Genomic DNA, 25278 nt, shown 5'->3' with positions numbered 1-25278 from the left:
CAAAAGATATGGCTGAAACATTTGCAACAATCCTCACCCAGAAGTGCTGAGTAGATCATCCATCTCCGTCTCCTCCTAAGATTTCCATCATCCCAGTTTCCAGCTTTCAGCCAACTGAATTCAGTCCACGCAATATCAAAAAACAACTTGAGGCAATGAAAGCTGCAAGTGCTATCGGCCTCAATAACGATCCCTTGAAAGTACTGAAGAACGGTGATCCAGAACCCTGACCAAGCTGTACTTCCTACCTGCATCGCCTGATAATGTGAAAACTGCCCAGGTATGTCAGAAAAAAAAGGACAAATCCAACCAGCCAATTGGCACCCTACCAGTTTTCACTCGATCATCAGTAAGGTGCTGGAAGGAGTCAACAACAGTGTTATTGATTAGCACCTATATTAGCAACAAACTGTTCAGTAACACCCAGTTTGGGTTCTGCAAGAGCCACTCAGCTCTTGACCTCATTACAGCTTTGGTTGAAACATGGACAAAAGAGCTGAATTCCAAAGGTGAGGTGAGAGAGACTGCCCTTGACATTCGCTGATGATTTTCACAATTCTCAGCACCATTCACGACTCCGCAGGCACTGAAACAGCCTATGTCCAAATGCAGCAAGGCCTGGACAATATCCTTTAAGTGCTCACAGCAGCAAATAACATCCACACAAATGCCAGCAACTGACATTTCCAATATGAGAGAATTGAAGTATTGTTCCTTGATATTCAATGGCAGTGCTACCACTGAATCTTCCACTTTCAACATACTGGCATTTACCATTGACCAGAAACTGAACTGGACCAGTCATACAAATTCTGTTGCTACAACTGCATGTCAGAAGTTGGAATACTGGCAGTGAGTAATTTATCTCCTGACGATCTAGAGCGTGACTACCAAGGCACAAGTCAGCAATGTGATGGAATACTGCCCACTTACCAGGTTGAGTGCAACTCCAAAAACATTCAAGATCTACCTAGGATAACACAGCTGTATAACTGCCACCACATCCAAAAACATCTACACTCTCCACCTCCAACACTCAGTAGCATTAGTGTGTAACCCGTCTATAAGATGCATTGCAGAAATTCAATTGGCACACAAAACACTACCTTCCAAAACAACAACCACCAGTGTCTAGAATGACAAGGACAGCTGATACATGGGAACATGACAACTAGCAAGTTACCTTCCAAGCAACTCACCATTCTGACTTGCAAATATATTATGGCTCCCACCTGATTAAAATCTTAGTCCTCCCTCCCTAGCAGCTTTGTGGGGTATGTACAGGAAATAGACTAGCAGCAGTTCAAGAAGGAAGCTCACTACCATCTTTTCAAAGGTAATACATTCTGGCTCAACCAGTAATGCCCACATCCAGTGAATAAATTTAAAAGCAAGTGCTCATACATTATTTGAAAATTAATACCTGGAGTCTTAGTTTCATTGGGGATTATACAACGTACAAAGTGTGGATGAGTGCTTCTTAGATTGGTCATTAGCTTATTCAGATTTTCCTACAATACATAAGAGAAATAGTGTTATCACAAATTAACAGAAAAAATTGAATGTATTTCTGTGTTAAGCACCTTATCATCTATTGAGTATAAACAGGTTGATCCAGCTCAACTCAATTTTCCTACTCACACCCTACATCCTCTAATTCCTGTGACAGTAAATTTTGAGTTACTTCAGCCTTGACTACATTCGATCTTGCAGTATCTACAACCTTCTGCAATAGAGAATTCCTAACATTCACAACCCTCTGAGTCAAGAAATCACTCCTTGCCTCAGTGAAAAATGATTAATCTCTTATCCTTAGGCTGTGCCCCTACATTTTAAGATTGCCAGTCAAGGGGAAACAGCCTTTCGGTGTCTATCCTGTCAAGCCTCTTTAAAATCATATATGTTTAAATCAGGTCAATTCTTAGTTCACTCAACTGCAGCAACTATAAGATAATAAAATGTGAGGCTGGATGAACACAGCAGGCCAAGCAGCATCTCAGGAGCACAAAAGCTGACGTTTCGGGCCTAGACCCTTCATCAGAGAGGGGGATGGGGTGAGGGCTCTGGAATAAATAGGGAGAGAGGGGGAGGCGGACCAAAGATGGAGAGTAAAGAAGATAGGTGGAGAGAGTATAGGTGGGGAGGTAGGGAGGGGATAGGTCAGTCCAGGGAAGACGGACAGGTCAAGGAGGTGGGATGAGGTTAGTAGGTAGCTGGGGGTGCGGCTTGGGGTGGGAGGAAGGGATGGGTGAGAGGAAGAACAGGGTAGGGAGGCAGAGACAGGTTGGACTGGTTTTGGGATGCAGTGGGTTGGGGGGAAGAGCTGGGCTGGTTGTGTGGTGCAGTGGGGGGAGGGCACGAACTGTGCTGGTTTAGGGATGCAGTTGGGGAAGGGGAGATTTTGAAACTGGTGAAACTTTGACTTCACCAGTTTCAAAATCTCCCCTTCCCCAACTGCATCCCTAAACCAGCCCAGTTCGTCCCCTCCCCCCACTGCACCACACAACCAGCCCAGCTCTTCCCCTACACCCACTGCATCCCAAAACCAGTCCAACCTGTCTCTGCCTCCCTAACCTGTTCTTCCTCTCACCCATCCCTTCCTCCCACCCCAAGCCGCACCCCCATCTACCTACTAACCTCATCCCACCTCCTTGACCTGTCCGTCTTCCCTGGACTGACCTATCCCCTCCCTACCTCCCCACCTATACTCTCTCCACCTATCTTCTTTACTCTCCATCTTCGGTCCGCCTCCCCCTCTCTCCCTATTTATTCCAGAGCCCTCACCCCATCCCCCTCTCTGATGAAGGGTCTAGGCCCGAAACGTCAGCTTTTGTGCTCCTGAAATGCTGCTTGGCCTGCTGTGTTCATCCAGCCTCACATTTTATTATCTTGGAATTCTCCAGCATCTGCAGTTCCCATTATCTCTGCAGCAACTATAAGCCTAGTTTCTCAACATGGGACAAACCTTTCATCAAGGACACAATCTGGTGAACTTTCAGTATGCTGCTTGCAAAACAACTATGTCTTTCTTTTGACCAAAGTTGAGTACGGTACTCCAGGTGTAGACTCTTTAGAGGCCTGTACAATTGTGGCAAGACTTTCCATATTTGTGTACACAAACTTCTCAGCAATAAAAGTCATTGTGGCATTTGTCCTTCTAATTACCCAATGTACCCGCGTGTATTTTTTATCTGACGAGTTGCTGCGTATTCAATTAAAATGCCTGTATATTTTTGTATTCTCATTGAGCCTTTATTGCTTTGTTATGTAGTCAAGTTTAGGGCTACTTAGTCTCTCAAAAGCATGCTGCTTGGAATGCAAGGACTCCTTAGTTAAAGCTAAATGTATCCATATATGGGATCTTCACACGAGGTTTAAATTTCTGTACAATTCCAAATTCCTATGAACACATGTGAATCTGTTATCATTATTTCATCATCATGTATGCTTCTGATGTTAACTCCATTATTCTACACTCATCATGCCTTATATTCCTAGGTAGCTTCGTATCATCAATAAACTTAGTCTCCTCATCGAATCCATCCATACTAATTATAAATAGTTGAGGCCCCAACACTGATCCTTGTGTCAGTCTACCAGCCAAAGCCTAACAACTTGAAAATGCCTCACCTATCTATCAGCTCTGCTTCCTGCCCTTTAACCAATCCAATATCCATATTACTCCTAATTCATGAGTCTTCATCTTTCATATTCACTCCTTGTCATATCTTATCAACTGCCTTTTGGAAATCCATGAATACCATATGTTCACCTTATACATTTCACCTTTCATGTTTCACCAATCCACGTTCACCTTTATCATTATATCATCAAAAAATTCTAATGAATTTGACAGGTATGATTTTTCTTCAGCACAATCATATTGGGCCAGTCTCATCACATTACGGGTTCGTTCATGAATTGTTCAGACTTGCTTTTTGATAAACTCTAGTGTTTTTTTTCCAACGACTACTGTCAGACTAATTGGCTTGTAGATTTTATTTATCTGTCTCCATCCTTTTGGAAATAGCAGTGTTACATCTAGCAACATTTCTAGCAACTGAGGAATATTGGGAAAGCATAACAGTGCACCCACCATCTCTACAGCCTTTTGCAATTCTATAATGTAGCCCATCAGATCCCAAAGTTTCTTTGGCTTTTAGTCACATTATCTTTCTTGATTTTTTTCTCTGCTGATATTACTTTGAGCTCATCCCTCTTATTAGCCCATTGATTACTCTCCAAATCGTTGTCTAATGCGTGACTTCTAATTTGTTCATGATGTTGATGAATATTATTAATTGTGGAAAAATTAAGTTGAAGGTATACCCTAAATAGTGCAGACACAGTTTGGAACGAAGAGCCCTTCTTCTTGATACTTTTCTTAGGCACAGTAGCATCTGTCATAAACAAAATTTAAAACAGATAATGGTCAGTGCTGTTTCTCCAGTTAGTAAGACAATGAATGAATAGGTATTATTAAGTTAAATTATTTTACCTTCACCAGAGTAGGCAGCGAAGAGTGTTGCTAGAAGCTTCAATGAAGATTTCTGATACAGGCCGACAACAGTTTCATTCAGAGGGTCCTTGTTCTTTTCCAACCAGCCATTAATATTGTAGTCTACGGTGCCAGCATAGTGGATCAGTGAGAAGTGAGCTTCAGATTTCCCTTTGGTAAGCTTTGGCTTCTGGAAGTTGTTTGATTTTCCAAGATGCTGATCATATAGTTTATTCTTGAAAGAAGTGTCTGAGGCCTTGGGGAACATGCACTCCTCTTCCAGGATTGAGAAGATTCCCATAGGCTTAAATGTAATAATAATCTTTTTTTAAACTGTGAGAATCCTTTGTGTAATTTAGTTTTATTACATTAATGTCTTTTTCTTTCGGCTCTATCTAATTGCCTCTTGTTTCCTTACCTTTTCAATGAGCTCAATGCAAGCAGCCAGATCCATACCAAAGTCAATGAATTCCCACTGGATTCCTTCCTTCTTGTACTCTTCTTGTTCCAGAACAAACATGTGGTGGTTGAAGAACTGCTGCAGCTTCTCATTAGTGAAGTTTATACATAATTGTTCCAGGCTGTTGAACTGAAATCATGAAAACTGATAATGAAAACATGCAAGCTCAACAGAAAAAAGAATGTGCTTAGTCACAAAATAATTTTGTTCTTACTCACTTCAAAGATTTCAAAGCCTGCAATATCCAGCACACCAATGAAATATTGTCTGGGTTGTTTTGTTTCTAATTGCTGATTGATCCGTGTAACCATCCACAAAAACATCTTCTCATACACAGATTTTGCCAGTGCACTAACTGCATAGTGAACCTTGAAACCACCCAACATAAAATATGTAAGAATTAGAAATCGTAGCTGGATGAAGAACACTTCAGGTTTGTTTGTCATAGCACTGCAAAAGTACAATATCATATCAAAATAATACAGTTACATTTATACCTGTTGTACTGTTTGCCCTTTGGTAACATATTCATTTCCAACCTTTACTCTTGGAAAGCACAAACATTTTAACAGTTCTGCAGAATTCAAGCCCATTAGGTAAGCAGCCTTGTCAGCAACTGTTAAAAGACACAAAATACATTAGGAATCAGTGATTAATTGATTTATAGCTCCAACGCACTGCAAAGATTTAACACCGGTCAGTTCAGATCGAAAAATACAATGAGTAAGCTCAAAGTTATGCTGTACTTTGCCCCACTTGAATCTAAAGGCCATGAGAGCCCTCTGTGCATTTGTGATTACAAACATATCAATCTGGCAATGATATCACAAAAACAGCTCATATGACCATTATTACATTGATCTTTTTGGAACCTTGCAATAGGAAAATTGACTGTCACAATTCCTACAACACTTCATTTCAGTACTTTGGGTCATGTTAGCATCATGAAAAGTATTATATAACAGCACGTCATTTTCTCAAGTAAATGTCCATCAAGTTCAGTATTTAATTTCTCAACTGACATCGTGCCAAGAAAAAAACTATCTGGGGCAAGTACTTTCCAGTTCTCCACTACTATTTGTATGAAGTGTTTCCTGACATCACCTCTGAGAAAAGACTTAATAACAATTTATTAAGGGTTTACAGAGTTATGGACAACTTTCTAATACTGATAAAAATAAAATGAAAAATCATCATTCACAATTTATCATTCATTTAATTATTTCCATAATGAAATCATCAGTAGTATTGCATTTAAGCAGGCACTGGTTACAAAGGTATGGGTGGTACAGTGGGAATTTCAGTGACTCTTAATTGTCATGTTCGGACTAATATGTTGGGGACCTTAATTTCAAATCTCACCGCAACAATTGGCGGAATTTAAATTTTTGGCCCTTGTGGCAATAGTGCACCTGCCTCTGAACCAGGAGGTCCAGGTTCAATTCCCACTTGCTCCAAAGGTGTCTAATAACATTTCTAAATTATTTGATCAGGAAAATCTCTGGAGTTGGGGTGGATGCATTGGCACCTTACTCTACAGTGTCAGACAATGGCCAGAGCCTGCAGATACAATGTGACAGTTGACATAGCAAAACTAAATAGGAAATGTTGATTCAACAACGTACAAATGGAAGTCTTGATAGATAATTATATCAGAAGAAGGTGAAGTGGGTTTTGTGGGAAGAGAGTATAAATATTACTTTGTACAAAAGATTTTTAAAATAACATGTCAATATTTTACCTTCAGTGCCATCAGGTTCAGCTTGTTCCTCTCTTGGCTTCTGCTTGAACTTAAGGTTACCATAGTGCATTACTGCACCAGTGAGTTTGTAGATACATGCTTTTTCCTCAGGGGTGAAACCCAGGATGTCAATGGCTTCCTACAGAATCATAGAAAGAATATCATCACTGCTGCAGAAACATGTGCATCAGTTGTTCAATTATTGACTGAATGTGTTAACTTACATCAGTAGCCATTAATTCATCTTGATCATTAATACTTGGTACAGTTATCTCTCCCTGACTGACAAATGGATAGTCATATGGGTTGGTGGTGATGAGCAACATTTCTGAAATGGAAAGACTCAATGAATTTACAAATTAGTTACAAATACTTTAGGTAAACTATTTCAGATACGTTTATCACAATATTCAGCAATTTCTTGAAATGTCTTCATATCTTACTTTAGCTCATAAATCAGCATCAAATTATTAATTTAAGTATAATAGAAATGCGAAATTCCATTGTAACTTACCGATTAGTTCTGGCTTCTTATTCGATGTGATCTGGTAGAAAATATGATAACTTCTTTCAGCTTTCAACTGGAAGACTACACGAGATTTTTCTAGCAGATCTGTTGAGCATAATATGATTGAGCTTATGTAGCTGCAACTTTTGGGGAAAAAAGTTAAATTCCACTGATCACAAATAAACTAAATATAATGATACTTACAAGTCTCAATATCAGCAGAAGCCAACTTCCCTGTAGCTCCAAAATGGATTCTGATGAATTTACCCTTGGTTTTTGGAGAAAACAGTCCTGTTAGTCTTCAAGCTATCTTTTGAATTTAATTTCCTAACTTTTTCCAATTAATGCTAGGGTTTGTTTGAAGACTATGTTGGTTGAAATGTTACAGTATTCACAGACAATGGATGGAATTTGACCAGCCACTTTGCATTAGGTTGACAAGCAGGAAGGCTGGCAATATCTTTCCACCACCCTGACATTTTTCCAGCAACAGAAACATTGGCAGATCCACCACCTCTAAGGACACTGATCAAACCACTTAAGTGGTTAATTAAGGATCACTTTCTGTCTCTGTGCCGCTGTTGAGATGGCCCTGTGCCACTTGGGAATGGCACTGGGTGACACATGGCAGCCTCCAAAGAAGCCGTCATTAAAGGCCATGCCATGGTACAGACAGGTGCTAATTAATGGCATTGGCTGTCAACATGACACTGCAACCTGCCGCAGCTCATGCCACCAGTTACTGCAACCTGCCCCAATGCAACCATCTTCTTTCCTAACCCCAGCAAGACTCAATACCACTTACCTCTTTTTTGAGGGTGTCCAGCCATTGAGGCACCATTTCCCTAAAGCCGTAGCTTCAGCTATGACCACCACTAGCAGTGAGGTTGCTGAGGCTGCTGAATTGCCAACCCTCTGATTGGCCAGTTTGCTCTTGGGAAGGGACAGTTTACCATCATTAATTTATTTGTGGCCCTGGTAGTGGCTTTTGATGGGAATATGCCTCCCTGAATCCCACTGCCAGCCGATGCATGACTGCCACCTGCTAGTGTCCCCAGCAATAGGACTTCTGCTATCACTGTAAAGTTCCACCCAATGAAATTTTACAATTATTATGGCAATAAAATTTCACAATACTTACAAAGCGAGATGAATTGTCATTTCTCGTTGTCTTGGCATTACCAAAAGCTTCAAGCAGTGGATTTGCCTGGATGATTTGATCCTCCAGGGTTCCCTAAAATTTTCACAAGTTAAATGAGCAAGCATTTTATCAACTATTAAGACAGCAGCTAACAAAAAGTGAACACAGTGAATATGAAAGGTTCAGAGTTAAAAGTTTAAGGAGTGGTTCAATTCTAAAGGGACCTTATGGAAGAATGTGTCCAGATAGGCTGTTTTGTCTGGTGGGAGAATCCAGCACAATAGGACACAACCTTCAAGTTAGAACTCAACTGCACAAAATGTGGATTCAACGATGTGGCTAATCTCAGCAAGGGCCGTAGAAGTCTAGAATTTTCTTTTCATCATGCTGTGGATGTGAGGAAATTAATTCTTTCAAGAAAGATGTCTGTACTTCTGTTTGATTTAACTATCAAGAAATATTGATGAAAGGTAGCTAAATGGAAGAGTGATGGTATAGTGGCAATGTCACTGAGCTAGTAATGCAGAAGGGTAGGCCCATTCTCATGGGTTTTGAGTCCAAATTCCACCACAATACTGGGTGAAGTCCACTTTCAGTTAATAAGATTGGGAATTGAAAGCTTATCTCGGTAATGGGGACCTTGATCACTCTGATGGATTGTACTAAAACCTTATCTAGTTCAGTAATGTGTGTTAGGAAAACTTATCTGTTCTGAGGAGGGGTCACCAGATTTGAAATGTTAATTCTGTTTTTGCCTTCACAGATGCTGCCAGACTTGCTGAGCTTTTCCCAGCAACTTTGTTTTTATTTTGTTTTTACCCCTAACGATCATTCGACTCCACATTCCAAAGCAATGCGGTTAACTCTTAAACTGATATCTGAAATGGTTGAACGAGTCACTTGTTTGAAGGTAAGTTAAGTTAATAAATGGTCTTGCCAGTGATTGTCACATCCCAGAAATGTGTACTGTGCTGCATTAAGCCTTTGAGGCCAAAACATTGAATGTCTTCAGGAAGGAGTTTTAAAGGGATCACAGGGTATGATGAGAAATTGGGAACAGGGTACTAAATTGGATAATAAGCCAAGATCATAATTAAAGTTGTTGCAGATACAAAGGGCAAAATTTCCAAATCTTACATCTAATTTCTACATTTCAATGCCACAAACTCAATGGAATTGAGGTACAGATCAACTAACATACTTAGCAGTTGGATTATTTTGGTTCCAACAAAGACGCATGTTTACAAACTGAGATTTTAATTTATTATTTACCTGCATCTTAGCATCTTTTTTCTTATGGAGATCGCCACTGGCTGCAATAGACGCAAAGTACTGAATGACACGTTTCGTGTTCACAGTCTTCCCTGCACCGGATTCTCCGCTGCAGTGAAATGGATGAGCAATAAAATTACATACAAGCCAAAAATATTCCATAAATACTAAAATTATGCTTCAAGTGGTAGTTAATTAATATTAAAAGTATTGGATCTTACGTAATCAGAATGGACTGGTTCTCACGATCTGTGAAATACAAACCACATTGCATTAAAGACAAATTATTGAAAGCGCGAATGAAAGACTAAACTGCTAAATGGCAAAGTGTACACACTTAATATCTGTAGAGAATAAGTACCACGAGGTTCACAAAGAGAATGGATTATTACCAGTCAACATGAACTGATAGGCATTGTCAGAGATGGAGAAGATGTGAGGAGGGGCTTCCTGTCGCTTTTTGCCTCTGTAAGCCGCTACAACTGCAGGATCATACACTGGCAACCATTTGTAGGGGTTCACCGTGACACAGAATAACCCAGAGTAGGTCTGGAAAACAAAATGCATGTGTTGATTTTTGTGATCGCATTAAAATAGGACTTCGACATAGGATTTCCACTTTACTTACATAGATCATCCATGCTGAGTAACGGTCTTTGAGGTTAAACAGCACGGACGCTTCATTCAAATGGGTCAACATGGCCATATCCTCGATTTTATCGAATTTTGGAGGGTTCATTGGGAAGACTTGATCTTCTTTGACAGTCACTGTCTACAAAAGTGAGCGTATGATTAGGATAGTTGATTGTACTGAGGTGCGCTGTCATAAATATTTATTGACAATGAAAAGTTTATTATTTTAGAATAAATTTACTATATAAAAACTATAATCGAAGGAAAGCACCACACACCCAGACCATCTTGTAAATTTCTTAGCAAAAATTCCCTTTTCATTAGATGTTCACGCACCTTTTTATTAATAGTTTCCACAGTGACTTTGCCACCTTCCCTGCTCTGGATTGTACTAGGTACATACATTTCGACTGGGTCAAAGACATAAAAAGATGTTTTCGCGTCGAATGGTTTATTCTGCGCTTCAATCCGCTCCTTCTCCGTTTTGCGGAGATAGTGAGCAGCCGCACCAAAAACCTCCATTTCCGCGTCGGAACTCATTTTGCGGTTTTACTGTAAAATAAAATAAATCAATGCATTTAATGGCGAACATTTGCATCGGTCTAAAGACTGTGACGGTCTTCAGGTCTTTTAAAGTTAAAACCAACAGGCCCAAGCTTTTACTTTAACTAAGGTGTAAGTCAAGGTAGATAATGTTAACCACGGTAAACTAACATGTACTTGTAAAATGAGCGGGAAGAGGTTTGGCGTCCCGTCCTTTACTGTTATTGTAATCTCTACCTGACATTACATTGTAGATGTAGCCTGATAAATCTACCCGACATATAGAATATGATGTGTTTATTTCCACTTCCACTGGCTTCCTATTAACCTTCTTTTGCCTAACGTTCTCTCTGTCCCTCTCTGGGCTCCTTCTCAAGCAAACGCTTACTCCCTGTTATCGGCATAAATACAGCTTTATCCTATCTACAACCTGTTCTGAAGAAGGGTCAGCAGACGCGAAACTTTAGCTGTCACTCTCTCTCTGTAGATGCTACCATATCTGTTGATTTTCTCCAGCAATTTCTGTTTCTATTTCCATTCACTTCGTTGTCACTTCCCATGTTATCATCCAATTTTACTCCAAAATTAAGGAATCTATAGGAAACAATTTCTACTTACCATCATCTCAAAAACTAGTTCAGTGTAGCTGCAATCTTCTAAACGTCCAAACACGCACATCTCAGACTTTGAATACAATAATTCAACTCTTCATACACTAATTCAAGCCAACAAATAATATAATTCACCAATCTCCAACACTTGATCCTTCTTCAAAGTCCTTGAACATGTTTTGCCCCCTCAAATCTATACCAATCTTTCTGGAAATTCCAGCCATGTTTCTCCCATTGCAACAATATTGAAGTGGCTTCTACCTATGTCACAAATATTCTAAGTAATTGTATACAACCAAAATACGTAAGATCATGGCCCAGGATATCCATCATTCTAACATCATCATCAAGCTGAGGTGGGGGGGGGGGGAGAGGTGGGGTGCGGGGCAAACCAGGTACAATGAAGAGGGCTTGCTGGGAGCAGGATCGGGCATGCATAAGTAAGAGGTCCAAACCAGGTGAAGTTACAACACAAGACTACTTGCTTGCTAACCAGCAAAAGCAGCATATACTATATCTAATGACTCAGTGGATCAGATCTCTGCAGTCTTGCCGCAACTAGTCATGAATGGCTATGGACAATTAAACAACACGCTGGAGGAGAAGGCTTCATTAATATGCTCATCTTCAAGGATAGGGGAGCCCAGCATGTTACTGCAAAAGACAAGATTGAAACATTTGTAAGCAGCTTCTGTCAGGAGTGCTGAGTAGATGGTCCATCATGACCTCCTGCTGAGTCCCTAGACTCACAGATGTGAGACTTCAGCCAATTCAATACATTTCATACGATAACAAGAAATAGTAAAGGCTTCTGCAAAGGCAATGGGCCCGAAAACATTTTGGGGAAAACTTGTGCTCCAGAATTTGCTGCACCCCTAACTAAGCTTTCTAGTACAGCTAAATCACTGGCATGTACCAGACAATGTGGAAAATTACCCAAATATGTTTTGTACATGAAAAGCAAGACAATTCCAATTTGACCAGAGATAATGGGAACTGCAGATGCTGGAGAATCTAAGATAACAAAGTGTGAAGCTGGATGAACACAGCAGGCCAACAGCATCTCAAGAGCACAAAAGCTGATGTTTCAGGCCTAGACCCTTCATCTGATGAAGGTAAGAACAGATAGCTGCTTGTCCTGTCTTTTTGTGTATGAAGGGTCTTGGCCTGAAATGTCAGTTTTTGTGCTCCTGAAATCCAATTTGACCGATTTGTTTACAGTAAGTCCACTCTTACAAACTTATTTAAGGAGTTGTCATTGTCTTATCAAGTGTCACTTGATCAATAATGACCTGTTTATCAATTCTCAACTTGGATTTTGCCAGGCCAACTCAACTCCTGACCTCATTCTAGTCTGATTCCAAACATACACAAAAAGACAGGACAAGCAGCTATCTGTTCTTCCCTTCATGGCAGCATTTGAGAAAATTAAGGAGAGCCCTAGTGAAACTAAAGTTAATGGGAATCAGGTTGAAAAATGTCCATGAATTGAAGTCATGTGCGGCACAAAGGGGTTCAGTTGTGGTTGCCTCAAGTAAATTATATCAGGCATGGGACAACCCTGAATGACTTCCTCAGGGCAGTGCCCTGGGCCCAACTGCTTCAACTGTTTTATCAATGATCTTCTCTCCATCTTAAGGTCAGAGTTGAGAATTTTGCTAATTTTTGTGCATTTTCTCAGCACCACCTGTGACTCCTTGGATATTGGAGCAGATTGGGTCCAAATATAGCATGGCATAGACAACATCCAGGCTTGGGTGGTAAATCAGAAGTAGCATTAATGCCATAGAAGTGCGAGTGAATGATAGTCTCCAATAAGAGATAATTTAACCATTGTCCTTTGATATTCAATGTCATTAATGTCACCAAACCCTCCATAGTCAATGACCAAGGGGTTGCCTTTGACCAGAAACTGAACTGAAGCAGCTAAATAAATACTGCAGCTATAACAACAGCTCAGAGGATAAGGGTTCTATACAAAGTAACTCATCTCCTGTTTCTATTGTTTAGTATGTACAAGGTAAAATTTTGACGTTGATGGAATACCCCTTACTTGCCAAGATGAGTGCAGCTTCAACAACACTTATGAAACTCAATATCATCCAAACAAAGCAATCCACTTGATTTGCTCCCCAACTAAGACATTCAACATTCACCCACTAAACCACTGATATACAGTTGCACCTACAAGATAATTACAATTTTCCAAGGTCCTTACACAGCACCTTCCAATCTATGAAGTCTCTGACCTGGAAAGATAAGAGCATCAGATAGATGGGAACATGACTATCTTCAAGTTCCCCTTTCAAGCCATGCACAAACCTGATGTGGAACTATTTCACCATTCCTGTCATAGTCACTGGGTCAAAATGTTGAACTCCCTCCTAAGCAGCACTGTAGATTCACCCACAGCACAAGGACTACAGCAATTCAAGAAGGCAGCTCACCATTTCAAGGGCCATTGTGGCTGGTCAATAAACACCGATGTAGTTAGTGATACCCCTATCCCATGAATAAAGAAAAAGGCAATAGTTGTTGCCAGGCAACAACTATCTCTGGCAAGAGAGTGTTTAACCACCTTCAATTTGTGCTCAACAAGAATACCGTCCCAGGTTCCTATCACCAACAATTTGCAGGTCAACATTGAACAGCAATTGAACTGGACCTGGCCAACTAAATATTGCGGTAATAACAGCAGGTCAAAAGTAGAAATTCTGCAGTAAGTAACCCCTGACTTCCTAGAATGTATTCACTTTCAACAAATGACAAATCAGAACTATGATGAAATATTCTTCATTTCTCTGGATGAAGGCAACTCCAAAGCAGTCTAAAGCTCAACAGCAAGCACAACAAAGCAGCACACTGAATTGTTATTCTATCCACCACAATGATCATTCAGTATCTTCACCATTTACCCATCAAGGTTGCAGTTTGACCACAAAGGATTTATAGGATTGGTAGCTACTCATCAAATCTGCTTCACCAGCCAAATCTGAGACATTGACCACTTAGAAAAACAAAGGCAACAGATGCATAGAAACACAATTGTCTCCACACTTGCCATATTTCATCCTCTAAGAACTGAAAGCCATCCAAATGCTATTCCATACAGTAAATTCCACCAAGTTCCATTGACTGATCTTCCTAGTACTCACTGGTAATCTAGCAGCAGCTCAATTCTAAAGTTGTCATGAGTGCTTTGAAGTTGTTCTAAGACCTTACGTCTTCCCATCTCTGTGACACAATCAGTCCTACATTGCTGGAGGATTGCTGCAATCACACAAATCTGGCCATGCACACAATTCTTATTACTATTGTTGAATCATTGGCAGCCATGCATTCAGGTGCCCAGACTATGGATTCTGGAATCCTCTCCCTAAACTTCTCCCCCAACCTCCCTCTTGCTCCTTCAAATAAACATTGAAACCTATCTCTTTGATAAAACTGTCCTAAAATCTCCTTTAGCGACTTGATGTCAGATTCTATTGGTAACCTGACTGTAAAGTGCATTTTGCTTCATATGTCAAGGCTTTCCGTGAAAATTAAATGACCCTGAGATGCAATTGTGCGAAAATCATCCATGAATTCATTTCAAACACATTACAGTATCAAATTCCGAATAATAACCAACAAAATTTAAACTATTTAGAAATTTAGGGAACTAGTCATTGAGTTGAAAGGCAAAGCAGAACCTGAAACGGTATTCATAACATGCATCATTCCTGTAATAAAATTATCTTGCGATCTCGTCAGTGAAGATTTGAGAAAGCCCGGCAATCAAATAAGTAAGGTCAAATATTCGTCTGAAGTCAACTTATTTTGATTAAAATGGTTGTGTAGATAAGAAATGTCGAATCAAACGCTTTGTTTCGCACATAACCAATGAGGTTCAAATTGAAGTGTGCTGCCACAGAGTGAAGCGTCTCCAAGATGCTAAAGAGCACAGGTTGCAGAGGACGCATTGCGACTGTCGCTCTATTCCGGCTCAGTGAATGGTATCTCCGAGCTGCAAATCAATGATCCTTGTTGGAATGTAACTGTGTTCACATCCCGTTGGCGTCAGCACACCTGATGAACGTGAAGACTATAACTAGACGAGCAAGGTGGAAGTGAACAGGAAAATAAAAGTTCTTTTTAAAACAAAAGAAAATTAGTAAGATTATATTTGTTATGCTTATTTGATATATCTCGGTGGCTCTATCGAACGTTTTAGTGAGCAGGTAAAGTCTGCGATCCTTTGTTGGTTGAAAATAAGCATTCAGTGCTCCTTATCTCTTCTCTCCGTTTCCCTATAATAAATGATCACCCATTAAATGAGCCCTGCTGTCATTTGATTTTCAACCAAGTCTGTGGACTGATCTGTAATTTTCTCTATTAATTACTGTCAAGAGTTACAGAACAGTCTATACCAAGCCATTTGATTTAGACAGATAAATGGCTCTTACCTGTTGGACTATTAGCAGAGGGTCTGAAAGATGCTCGCAACTGTAAGAAACAAGATACAAATATTTATAGGCACACCGGTATGAAAATAAACGCGAAGAGAAATATATGACAATGTTATAAGGCTTAAACTCAAGTCTTAGGTCGAATGAGTTGTCAGAAAAGTAGCAACTATAAACCAAGTTGATGGCCTCTCAAATGATAATGCACTGCAAATCCACAAGTCGTGAAGCATGAAGGTAATTCAGAACAATACCAAAGTCACCAGCCCTCCCCTCGCCCCAACACTATTTCTGTGATTGTGGCAAATTCTTACGTAGAAGATTGAGCAAGGAATCCAGACAGTACCAGACAGAACTGCACTTTTATAGGGACGTTCGGCCGAAGGGGTAATCTTTTGTAATTGGTTGGCTCCATTTTGCTCAGGAGGTTTGCTGTAATTTTTTATATCATCTGATATAATTAGAAATGCTTTATTGGCCTATTGGCCTATAAAATATTTCAACAATGTAATTCTACATCGATCAGCGGCCAGCCAACACTATCGCTTTCATCTTTTTGGCAGTGTACGGTGATTTTGATTTTTAAAAATTAATGGAGTTTTTTTCTGCTTTTGGAATGTTGCTGTATGGGTATTTCCAGGCATTTTTCAAACAGGATATTATTAGAATCTTAAGAAGATAACTATGACACAAAAACCAAAGCATTCAGTTATCATAGTTCAAAGTGTGATATTTTTAGCAGCTCTTATGTTTTCTGTTTAACACATTTATGGCTGGACCCAATCGTCTTTGTATTTCGTTTGGTATGCTAGACTGATGAGGGACTTGTGGAAATCTCACTGTGCATTCTAATATCACAGGTTGGGTGTCTTTTTCATAAACTATTATGTGCAAAGAAGTTTCACACACTGAGTAACCTTGATTGTCATTGCTGAGCATGTGGTACTGTTTTTTCATGTTGGCTACCACTGTTGATGATAATGTTGTAATGTTTCTGTTTTAAATGTGCTGACAGAGAACTGAGAACACATAATATATAGGGTGTAGTTTAAAGGAATGTTGAGCATCCTTGGAGTTGCAAAGAGTCTCTCCCAAAGCCATCCACATTTATTCCGAACATTTCAAGCCAATTTTAAAAAATAATAAATTGGTGTAAAGTATCAAGACTGGCATGCATTGCCATTTTGATAAAATCCTTTTAAATGTTTGCTCTCTGCAACAATATTTTTTTGACTGACTTTTACTTCAGACTCCCAGCCTCTACTGCATGCTACCTTATCTACTTACTTCTTTTACCTCCATGCATTTTTGGCCAGCTTTGTAATTATGTTTGGGAGTGTGCCTTGAGAGTCTCTTCAACTGAAGATCAAAATATTGATCAAATCCTGTGTCTGTTGCTTGAAGCCCCTTCATGAAGACTTTGCAGTAGCTGTGATTATGCAAAGATTTTAGTAACACTTTTGATATGAGCATGACATTTGATTCAGCACTCATTTTAACTTTGGTGAGAAAAATGTTATAAATTTTCAGCTGGCTGTAATCATATTTGGTACCATTCATATCACTTTGTAGGATGACCTACATTAATTACTGTGCAACCTTCATTTCTGTCCACTTTTTATATGCAATATCGACAGAATTCCATACTGATAAAAATACCTCAATGGATGCAGGATCAAAGATTGCTTTTGCATTTGCACTCAGGAATAGTCTAGCACTTTATACAGCAAAATCTGCTCTGTTAATAGTGCTCATTAAAAAAAAACACAAGGCCCACAAAGCCAAGTTATATCACTAGCACTAAAATTGCTTTAGTGTGTCTTCAACACCAATGCTCCACTAGATCCTTCTTTCCCTTCTCTTTCCTCTGCCCTCAGCTCTCCTTCCAAACCTCACCCTTTGTCATGTTTAAATTCTCTTTCTGATTTTTCACTTTCTGACCCTGAATCATCAGATCTCAACAAAGAACTTGGCTTTACTCTATTATACGTCCACCCCAGTGAATCATGTTCAGGATAATGCTGACCTCTTCTTCTACCACCTTGTAACCAAGTCTCTAGGAAGGATACAATACCAAATGCAGTCGACACTTTTTGCCCATCTTTAGAAGTCTTGCTCTGCCTGAGCCCCTCCCTCTGCCTCTTACTATCTCTAAACCTTTTCGTTGGGAACTGGTGTCATGACACCAGCCATTTTAATTTGATTTATCTCACTCACTCAAACTCATCTTCATCTGAATTTGCCACATTTATTTCTCTCTCAGATCAAGGCCTGCTTTCTTATTTAACTTACTGACTATAGTCGAGCTGTTGCTGTTGGTTGCTGAATCCCTTACTATCTTGTGGTAGATGAGTGCTAACTCTCGCATTTCCTCCTAGTATTCAGTGGATCATGGCTCCACCATCAAAGATTCAGCTATTGTTTTTCAGACTATTAGTGATTGAATTTCCTGTAGAGATCTTTTGCAAGGCATCAACCTCATAGCCTCTAAACTGCTACCTCTTCCTCATGATACTCAAATTAATCCTCTATGCTCAATGTTTCAACTCATGTTTCTGTTAGGAAATTTTTCTGGTTTTGATATCCAATTTTAGTTTTATTTCCCTTTTTCTATTGTCTTACTTTTATTTGCAGTTTTTCCAATACACTGTGCTATTGTTAACCTTTAGTTTCCCAGTCTGAATAGTTTCCTTTTCAATATAAATGTTTGGTTCCTACATGCCTCTAATCCCACCAAGTTGGCTTGAGAACTCTCCATTTCATATAAAACTAAATTCATCAGATTATAAGTTGCAAGAATTCAATCATGAATGTAGGCAATGCCTTTCACTCATAATCATACAATGAAATAAAGCACTATTGGTATCCTCAGTCAAGATTCCAAATCAGTTTACATCCCTTTTCAATTCTGAAACTCCCGACAACATACTCAGGAAAGCTCGAGATGCTTAAGGTGAGATGATTATCTTTTTAAATATGCCTTTCAACTTCAGGTAAGAGTGATAGTTCCAAAAAGTGGGGAAAAGGGAGTTGGTAATGAATTCCTGGCAATCACTTCATTTTGGAGAAGTGTTCACGTGACTTTAAGCATCCACTAGGTTGTGAGTTAAGAATGGTGAGAAACTCAAATAGAAACACATTTTCATGCCAAGTTGAAGATTATAACATCATTCATGAATGTTCACACAGCTAAGAAATGTATTTGTTTAAGGCATGCAAAAGTGAATTGGAACTCTCCCATGGACAGGTCATCTCTATCCTATTGGAAGTGCTGGAGAAGAAACTAAAACTCTTCATAAGGATATCAATTTTTACCAGAACCAAACAAGTCATTTAATGTGGTTGCATATGGGAATCTGTGGATCATCATACTGTCATGACTTGAAGAATTAGGGATTCACTGAGGTGTGTCTTGCTAGTGATTACCAGATCTTGAAAACACAGACAGTGTAGAATGATCTTTGAAGGATGCCGAAAGTTTTGATCAGGCATGGTGGCGAGCGGTGAATCCCTATTAGAGAACTATGAATGATTTGCACCCACATTTTTAACGCTAATAGCTGTCAGAATTATAATGTAGAATAAAAGTGTTTTGTTTGTCACATTTTAGCTGTGTTAGTTAGTTAATATGAAATTTAAATTTTTCTTTAGCTTGATGCATCAATCGCCTGTTACTTAATATGTGATCAATGCAATGACAATCAGGGGATGGTTATGTTCCCTTCTCCACCATGCTATCAGGCAATACATTTCACATCCTAACTGCTAGCCATGTGAAAATGAAAAGAAGTACTGCTTCATTTGTCAATTACCTTAAATCTATGCCGTCTGGTCTTGAATCTTCTGTCAATGGGAGCTGTTTCTCTCTGCCTTCTCTGACCAGACCACTTACGATTTTGAACGCTTCTATCAAATCACCTTTCAACCATTTCTTTTTGAAGAAGAGCTGCAACTATTTTTATCTGTCTATATGACTTAAATTCCTCACGGCCAAAACAATTCTAGTGAATTGTTTCTGCATTCTATCTAGCACCTCTACATCTTTTTGAAAAAGAGGTGTCCAGAGCTTGACACAAACATTCATTTGAAGGTGAACCAGTGTCATATGCAGGTTTAATGTATGTCCTTTTCTTTATATTACATGCCTGTACTAATGGAGCTCAGGAACCTGTAAATTTTATTAACTGGTCTTTCTAATTGTTCTGCCAACTTCAAGGACTTATGTAGACATACACCCATGTCTTGCTGCTCCAACACTACCTGTAAGTAAATATGCTTTATTTAATATAGTTTCTTTATGCTCTTTCCACAAAATGAATCATTTCATATTTCTCTCTGTTAAATTTCATCTGTTACTTATTTATGCATTCCACACACTTTTAAAGTGTGTTCTTTTAAAGTTCTACAAATAACTTACTCACTGTTCAAAAAGTTTCTGAGTTTTGTATTATCCATATATTTTGAAATTATGGTGGTCTGTTTCATTAATATGTATGTGGAAGAATAGGTCCTAACCTTATTCCCTGGAGGGTCTCCACTATATAGTGTATTCCAGTTCAAAAACAATCATTAAACACTATTTATGTTTACTCTAAGTCAACTAATTTGGTATCCCAGTTGCTACTGTCCCTTTTATTCCATTAGCTCTAACTCTGCTGACAGGTCTGTGGTGTGGCACCTTAATAAGTACCTTTTGGAAGTCCACAAATAGTACATTCAACAGTATGATTCTTATCAACCATTCCTGTTACCTGATCATAAAATTCAAGCAAATTAGTTAAAGATGACTTGCCCTTAACAAGTCTGTGCTGGTTTGCCTTAATTAATCCACATTTACCCAAGCAGTAAATGATTTAGCACTGAATTGTCATTTCTAAAATCTTCACCACGACCAATGTTGAACTAACTGGCTTACAGTTGCTGGGATAATCTTTGCACCATTTTTGAACAAGGGTGCAGTGCTTGCAATTATTCAGTCCTGTGGTACTCCTGAGTCTAGGAATAATTGGAAAACTATGATCACTGCCTACTCAAATGCCATTCTCACTTCATATGTGTCTTAGCTAGTCTGTATGTCTTATAGACTTTTAAGTACAGTCAGCCTGTCTAATACCACCCCCTCATATATTTTAAACTCTTTGAGTGCCTTAACTGGCTCCTGTTTCACCATGTCCTGTGTACCTTCTTCTTCCTTGCTAGAGAGAAATGCAAAATATTAATTTGATATCTCAGCTGTGCACCCTGCCTCCACACATAAATCAAATTGTTGATCTTTAATCAGCCCCATCCATCCCTTTTATTATTAATATATCTATCTATGGGGCCATTTAGCTTTCTTTTAATGTTAGTTGCCAGTCTCTTCTCATAGTCTACCTCTTCCTGGTAGAAGACACTAGTGGAATTCCAAAAATGTTAAATTATCAAGAAGCAAAGGAAGGAGAGGAAATAAATACAACAACTAAAGGAAAACAGCAAGAAAAACAAACAGAGCTAAAAGCCAATAATACTTGGGAGCTGATGTGCTGCATTCTACAATATTAAAGGAACTAATTCCAGAGAAAGCGGATACACTGATAGTTATCTTCTCCTTATTTAAGGAACATTGTAAATGTATTAAGGATGGTTCAAAAGAGGTTTAGTAACTGGATACCCAAAATGAGTTGGTTATACTACAAGAAAGCTTAGATAGATTGGATTTGTTAACACTGAAGTTTAGAAGAGTTCAAGGTGACTTGATTAAAATGCTGGATGATCTTGAAAAGTGGATGTAGAATGGAATTTTCTTCTTGTGTGTGAGTCAAAAAGTAGGAACCACTGTTTAAAAATTAGAGGTGCTCTTTTAGAACAGAAATGTGGAGATTTCTTTTCTTTTAGAGGGTTGGCAAATGCTTCAGCAGATGGTGGAGATGGGGTGATTGAACACTTTTATTGTAGTGGTGGATCAATTCTTGCTAGACAAGGGAATCAAAGCTAACTGGGAAAAGATGGAAATGTGAAATTTGGAACAACATAGGTCACACATGATCCTATTGAGTGTGAAGCAGGCTTGAGGGGCTGAATGGCCTAAATTGGGTCCTGGTTCATATTTGCTTATGTTCATTCAACAACACCCTCATCAACCTGGCTGAACATGTTCCTATATTGAACAACTTCTCCAGGATAAAAGTGTTGCTACGGCAACCTGCACTATTCATAGCTAAACCTCTCCTTTGCGGGTTATGTGTAGTGTTCTTCTTTTGACAGCAATAGCCAGCTCATGAACTTCATTCCTTTTTCTAGCACCTTATTGTTTGTATCAGTACTGCTTCCTCCTTTCACCCCAAACCGAACAATGTCATCTACTTTGCCTCCAATCTCCTACTGGTGCATCTGTGACTCTTTGTTTTCAAGGCACTCACTCAATCTCTACAAGATGCCTACTGATTACTACAGCCACCTTGGTTATGCTTCCCGCCAGCCATCTCTTCCTGTAAGAATTCTTTTATGTTGTTGTATTATTGTATTATGTTATTAGGTTGATGACTTTGGGTCTGTAGTCAATGGAGTTTAGAAAGATGAGGGGGGATCTAATTGAAACTCACAGAATATAGAGAAGTCTGGATTAAGTAGACTTGGAGACGATATTTCTACTAGTATGAGAGATTAGGGCCCAAGGGCACAACCTCAGAGTGAAGGGACAATCTGTTAGAACAGTGATCAGGATGAATTTCTTCAGCCAGAAGGTGATGAATCTGTGGAACTCCTTGCTGCAGAAGGTCATGTGTGTCATTGGTTGAATGTATTTATGAGAGAGATAGATAGGTTCTTCAAGGGGTTATGGGGAGAAAGCTGGAGAATAGGATTGAAAAATATATTGGGCATGATCGAACTTTGAACTGAATGGTACTCAATTCTGATCCTATATTTTATGGTCTAATGTTTTTCTCCCAGTTTTTCTGTTTCTTTTCTAGTGATGCAACTCTTGATTCTGGTGTTCTAGTTATGTCTCTTCTCTGAACTGACGAACACCTCCTGTAATGGCTAGTCCGACCCTCAGACCTGCACATCACCTGCTTCTGTTCTCATCCCTTCCCTACTTTCTCAGAACCATTAACCCTTTCATTTCACCAAGCTCCATTTTGTAGAGACCAGCATCTGCAATATCCGCTACCTATAGCAAGATGTCAGTGACAAACATGTTTTCCCTTTTTTCTATTGTCAACCTTCAGAAGGGAGAGTTCCCTCACTGACTCTCGAGCTCACTATAAAATCAGCCTTAACAATCACAGGTGGCTCAGTGATTAGCACTGCTGCCTCATAACACCAGGGATTCAAGTTCAATTCCTGCCTTGGGCTACTGTCTGGGTGGAGTTTGCATATTCTCCCTGTGCCTGCATGGATTTCTGCTAGGTGCTCCAGTTTCCTCCCATGTTCCAAAGATGTACAGGTTAGGTGGATTGGGCATGCTAAATTGCCCATGGCTTTCACGGATATGTAGATTAGGTGGGTTACAGAGGAGAGGGTTAGGGATGGGTCTGGTTGGGATGCTCTTCAGAGGGTCAGTGTCGATTTTTGGGCTGAAGGGCCTGTTTCCACACCGTAGGGATTCTAACCCCTATCCTGTGAGCACAAAAGATGTAGCAGCTTCCCTTTTACTTTCTTCCTTCTTATTGTCCAAGACCTAAAAGAGTCTAACCAAGTGAACCAGCGATTTACTTGTACATCTTTCAATTCAATATTCTGTACTCACTGCTCAAAACTCAATCTCTCTACAATGAGAGGGCCAAATGCAAGTTGGATAATTGCTTTCTGCAACACCTTTGTTCAATTTGTAATTATGCTGTCACACTTCTGGTCAGTTGTCAGTTAGTTATCTACTGTAGCCCTAAACTGACCATTCTGCCGTTAGCCTCTTGTACTGTTCCAACGAAGATGTAGGGAGCCATAAGAAACTACACCTCGTCTTTCCTTTTTGGCATTTTACAGCATTCCAGACTCACTATTGAGTTCAACAATTTTGAATCATTATTATTGCTTCCTTTTCTGTTTTCGCTCATTCATAATGCAACCAAACAAGTTAAGTATCAACCCTTAACTCATTCAAAACATACTACTATAAGGCCGTAAGAATGGGAGAGGCTCCTAGTTCGTGATGGAGGGAAATTTCATACACTATCACTATCCATAGGCAGATAAAACACTGTCACTACCTATATAAAGTTGATAGCTATTCATTGCTCCAGACTGTGACATGTGTGTAAAAGTGCAAATGCAAAATATTGATAGTGCTGTTGAAGTAAGAACAAAGAATGCTTGAAAATTTCAGCAGGCCAGACAACATTTAAAGCAAGAAACAGAGATAAAATAAATGGAGTACCTGCCTGATCATTTGAATTTTTCCAGCACTCTTTGTTTTTATTTAAAAGTGCATATTGCCACATTGACTTGAAACCCCTCAATGACCTGTAACACATCACTACAATCTTCCATTGTATAAGACTCTTTTCCTCTTGCTCTTTCTTCCTTTCCCTATCTTTCCTTATCACTGCAATGCCTTAACACCTATTACATCTCTATAAAATTTTCCAGTTGGTATCAAACATTAACACTGTTTCTGCATCAACAGATGCTGCATGATCAGCTGAGCATTTTCAGCATTTTCTGTAACAGGTCAGATGTGTAGAATTTCAAGCCAACTTTTGCTGTGCAAAATTAGAATAGTTGCATTATATCATGCACAGTGATTTGTGAAGATCATTGAATCTATTGAACCTGATCTACCCTTCTGTTAGATTTTAACTGATATGTATTTCTCCTAGTGTCCAGGGATGTGCAGGCTAGGTGGGTTATGTTGCAAAGTTGATTACAATCATCGTTAATTGGAATGCAGGATATTAGAATTTGATGTTTGTAATATGAAAGAGGAGAAGAGTGCATGATCCTTTTAAAAGCTGATGTGCTTTTTCTAGGCTTGGTGAAAAAAAAAGGTCTGCAGATGTGTGGTTGCCAACCCAAGCAATCCTCTGTTTGTTGTTATGGCAACTAGTTTGAATATCAGCCAATTAATTTAAACCAGACACTTAGAGACTGAAAAACAATTGAATTTAAATCTGATGGTTTTGACAACTTAGGACCAATCCTATTGTAAGAAACGGACAGGTCAAGGCTAAAAAAACAAGGGCATTTGGAAAATCAGCAGAGACCCAACTGCCATCTGAAATGAGAGTGAATTGTCATCTGAAGAGTAAATATGTTGCTCTCACAGAAATCTTTAATCTCTCTGATTAAACACCATCCAAAATATACTATGGTACTCTTAGCTAATATTCCTGGCTTTGATTCCAGCCTTGGGTGACTGTTTATGTAAATTTCAGACATTGTTCCTGAGTCTGTGTGAGTTTGTTTTGGTCTCCTTCTACAGTCCAAAGATGTGCAGATTAAGTGGAT

The 25278-nt window shown here is 39.2% G+C and overlaps 1 protein-coding gene across 9 annotated transcripts in view; it reads right to left on the bottom strand.

Annotated features, from left to right (window-relative positions):
• Nucleotides 1-25278, bottom strand: part of LOC125463560 (myosin-1B-like) — a 104390-nt gene that overhangs the window by 14901 nt on the left and 64211 nt on the right. For 8 of the 9 annotated variants that reach the window (XM_048554931.2, XM_048554940.1, XM_048554938.1 and 5 more), the window contains 18 exons: nt 17140-17281; nt 15853-15892; nt 10590-10805; nt 10249-10392; nt 10013-10169; nt 9842-9869; nt 9621-9729; nt 8349-8441; nt 7412-7475; nt 7214-7312; nt 6924-7027; nt 6700-6838; nt 5456-5574; nt 5177-5326; nt 4917-5087; nt 4499-4802; nt 4330-4400; nt 1424-1511 (listed from right to left, as the gene is read on the bottom strand). In XM_048554931.2, coding sequence (XP_048410888.1) covers nt 1424-1511; nt 4330-4400; nt 4499-4802; nt 4917-5087; nt 5177-5326; nt 5456-5574; nt 6700-6838; nt 6924-7027; nt 7214-7312; nt 7412-7475; nt 8349-8441; nt 9621-9729; nt 9842-9869; nt 10013-10169; nt 10249-10392; nt 10590-10793 — 2044 coding nt within the window. In that variant the 5' untranslated portion in view covers nt 10794-10805; nt 15853-15892; nt 17140-17281. The remainder of the gene's footprint in view (nt 1-1423; nt 1512-4329; nt 4401-4498; nt 4803-4916; nt 5088-5176; nt 5327-5455; nt 5575-6699; nt 6839-6923; nt 7028-7213; nt 7313-7411; nt 7476-8348; nt 8442-9620; nt 9730-9841; nt 9870-10012; nt 10170-10248; nt 10393-10589; nt 10806-15852; nt 15893-17139; nt 17282-25278) is intronic. The other variant, XM_048554939.1, reaches the window with a different exon arrangement.

The sequence above is a fragment of the Stegostoma tigrinum genome, chromosome 22, assembly GCF_030684315.1.
Source record: "Stegostoma tigrinum isolate sSteTig4 chromosome 22, sSteTig4.hap1, whole genome shotgun sequence".
In the NCBI taxonomy this organism is placed as follows: Eukaryota; Metazoa; Chordata; class Chondrichthyes; order Orectolobiformes; family Stegostomatidae; genus Stegostoma; species Stegostoma tigrinum.
This window is presented reverse-complemented; position numbering and strand designations above follow the sequence as displayed.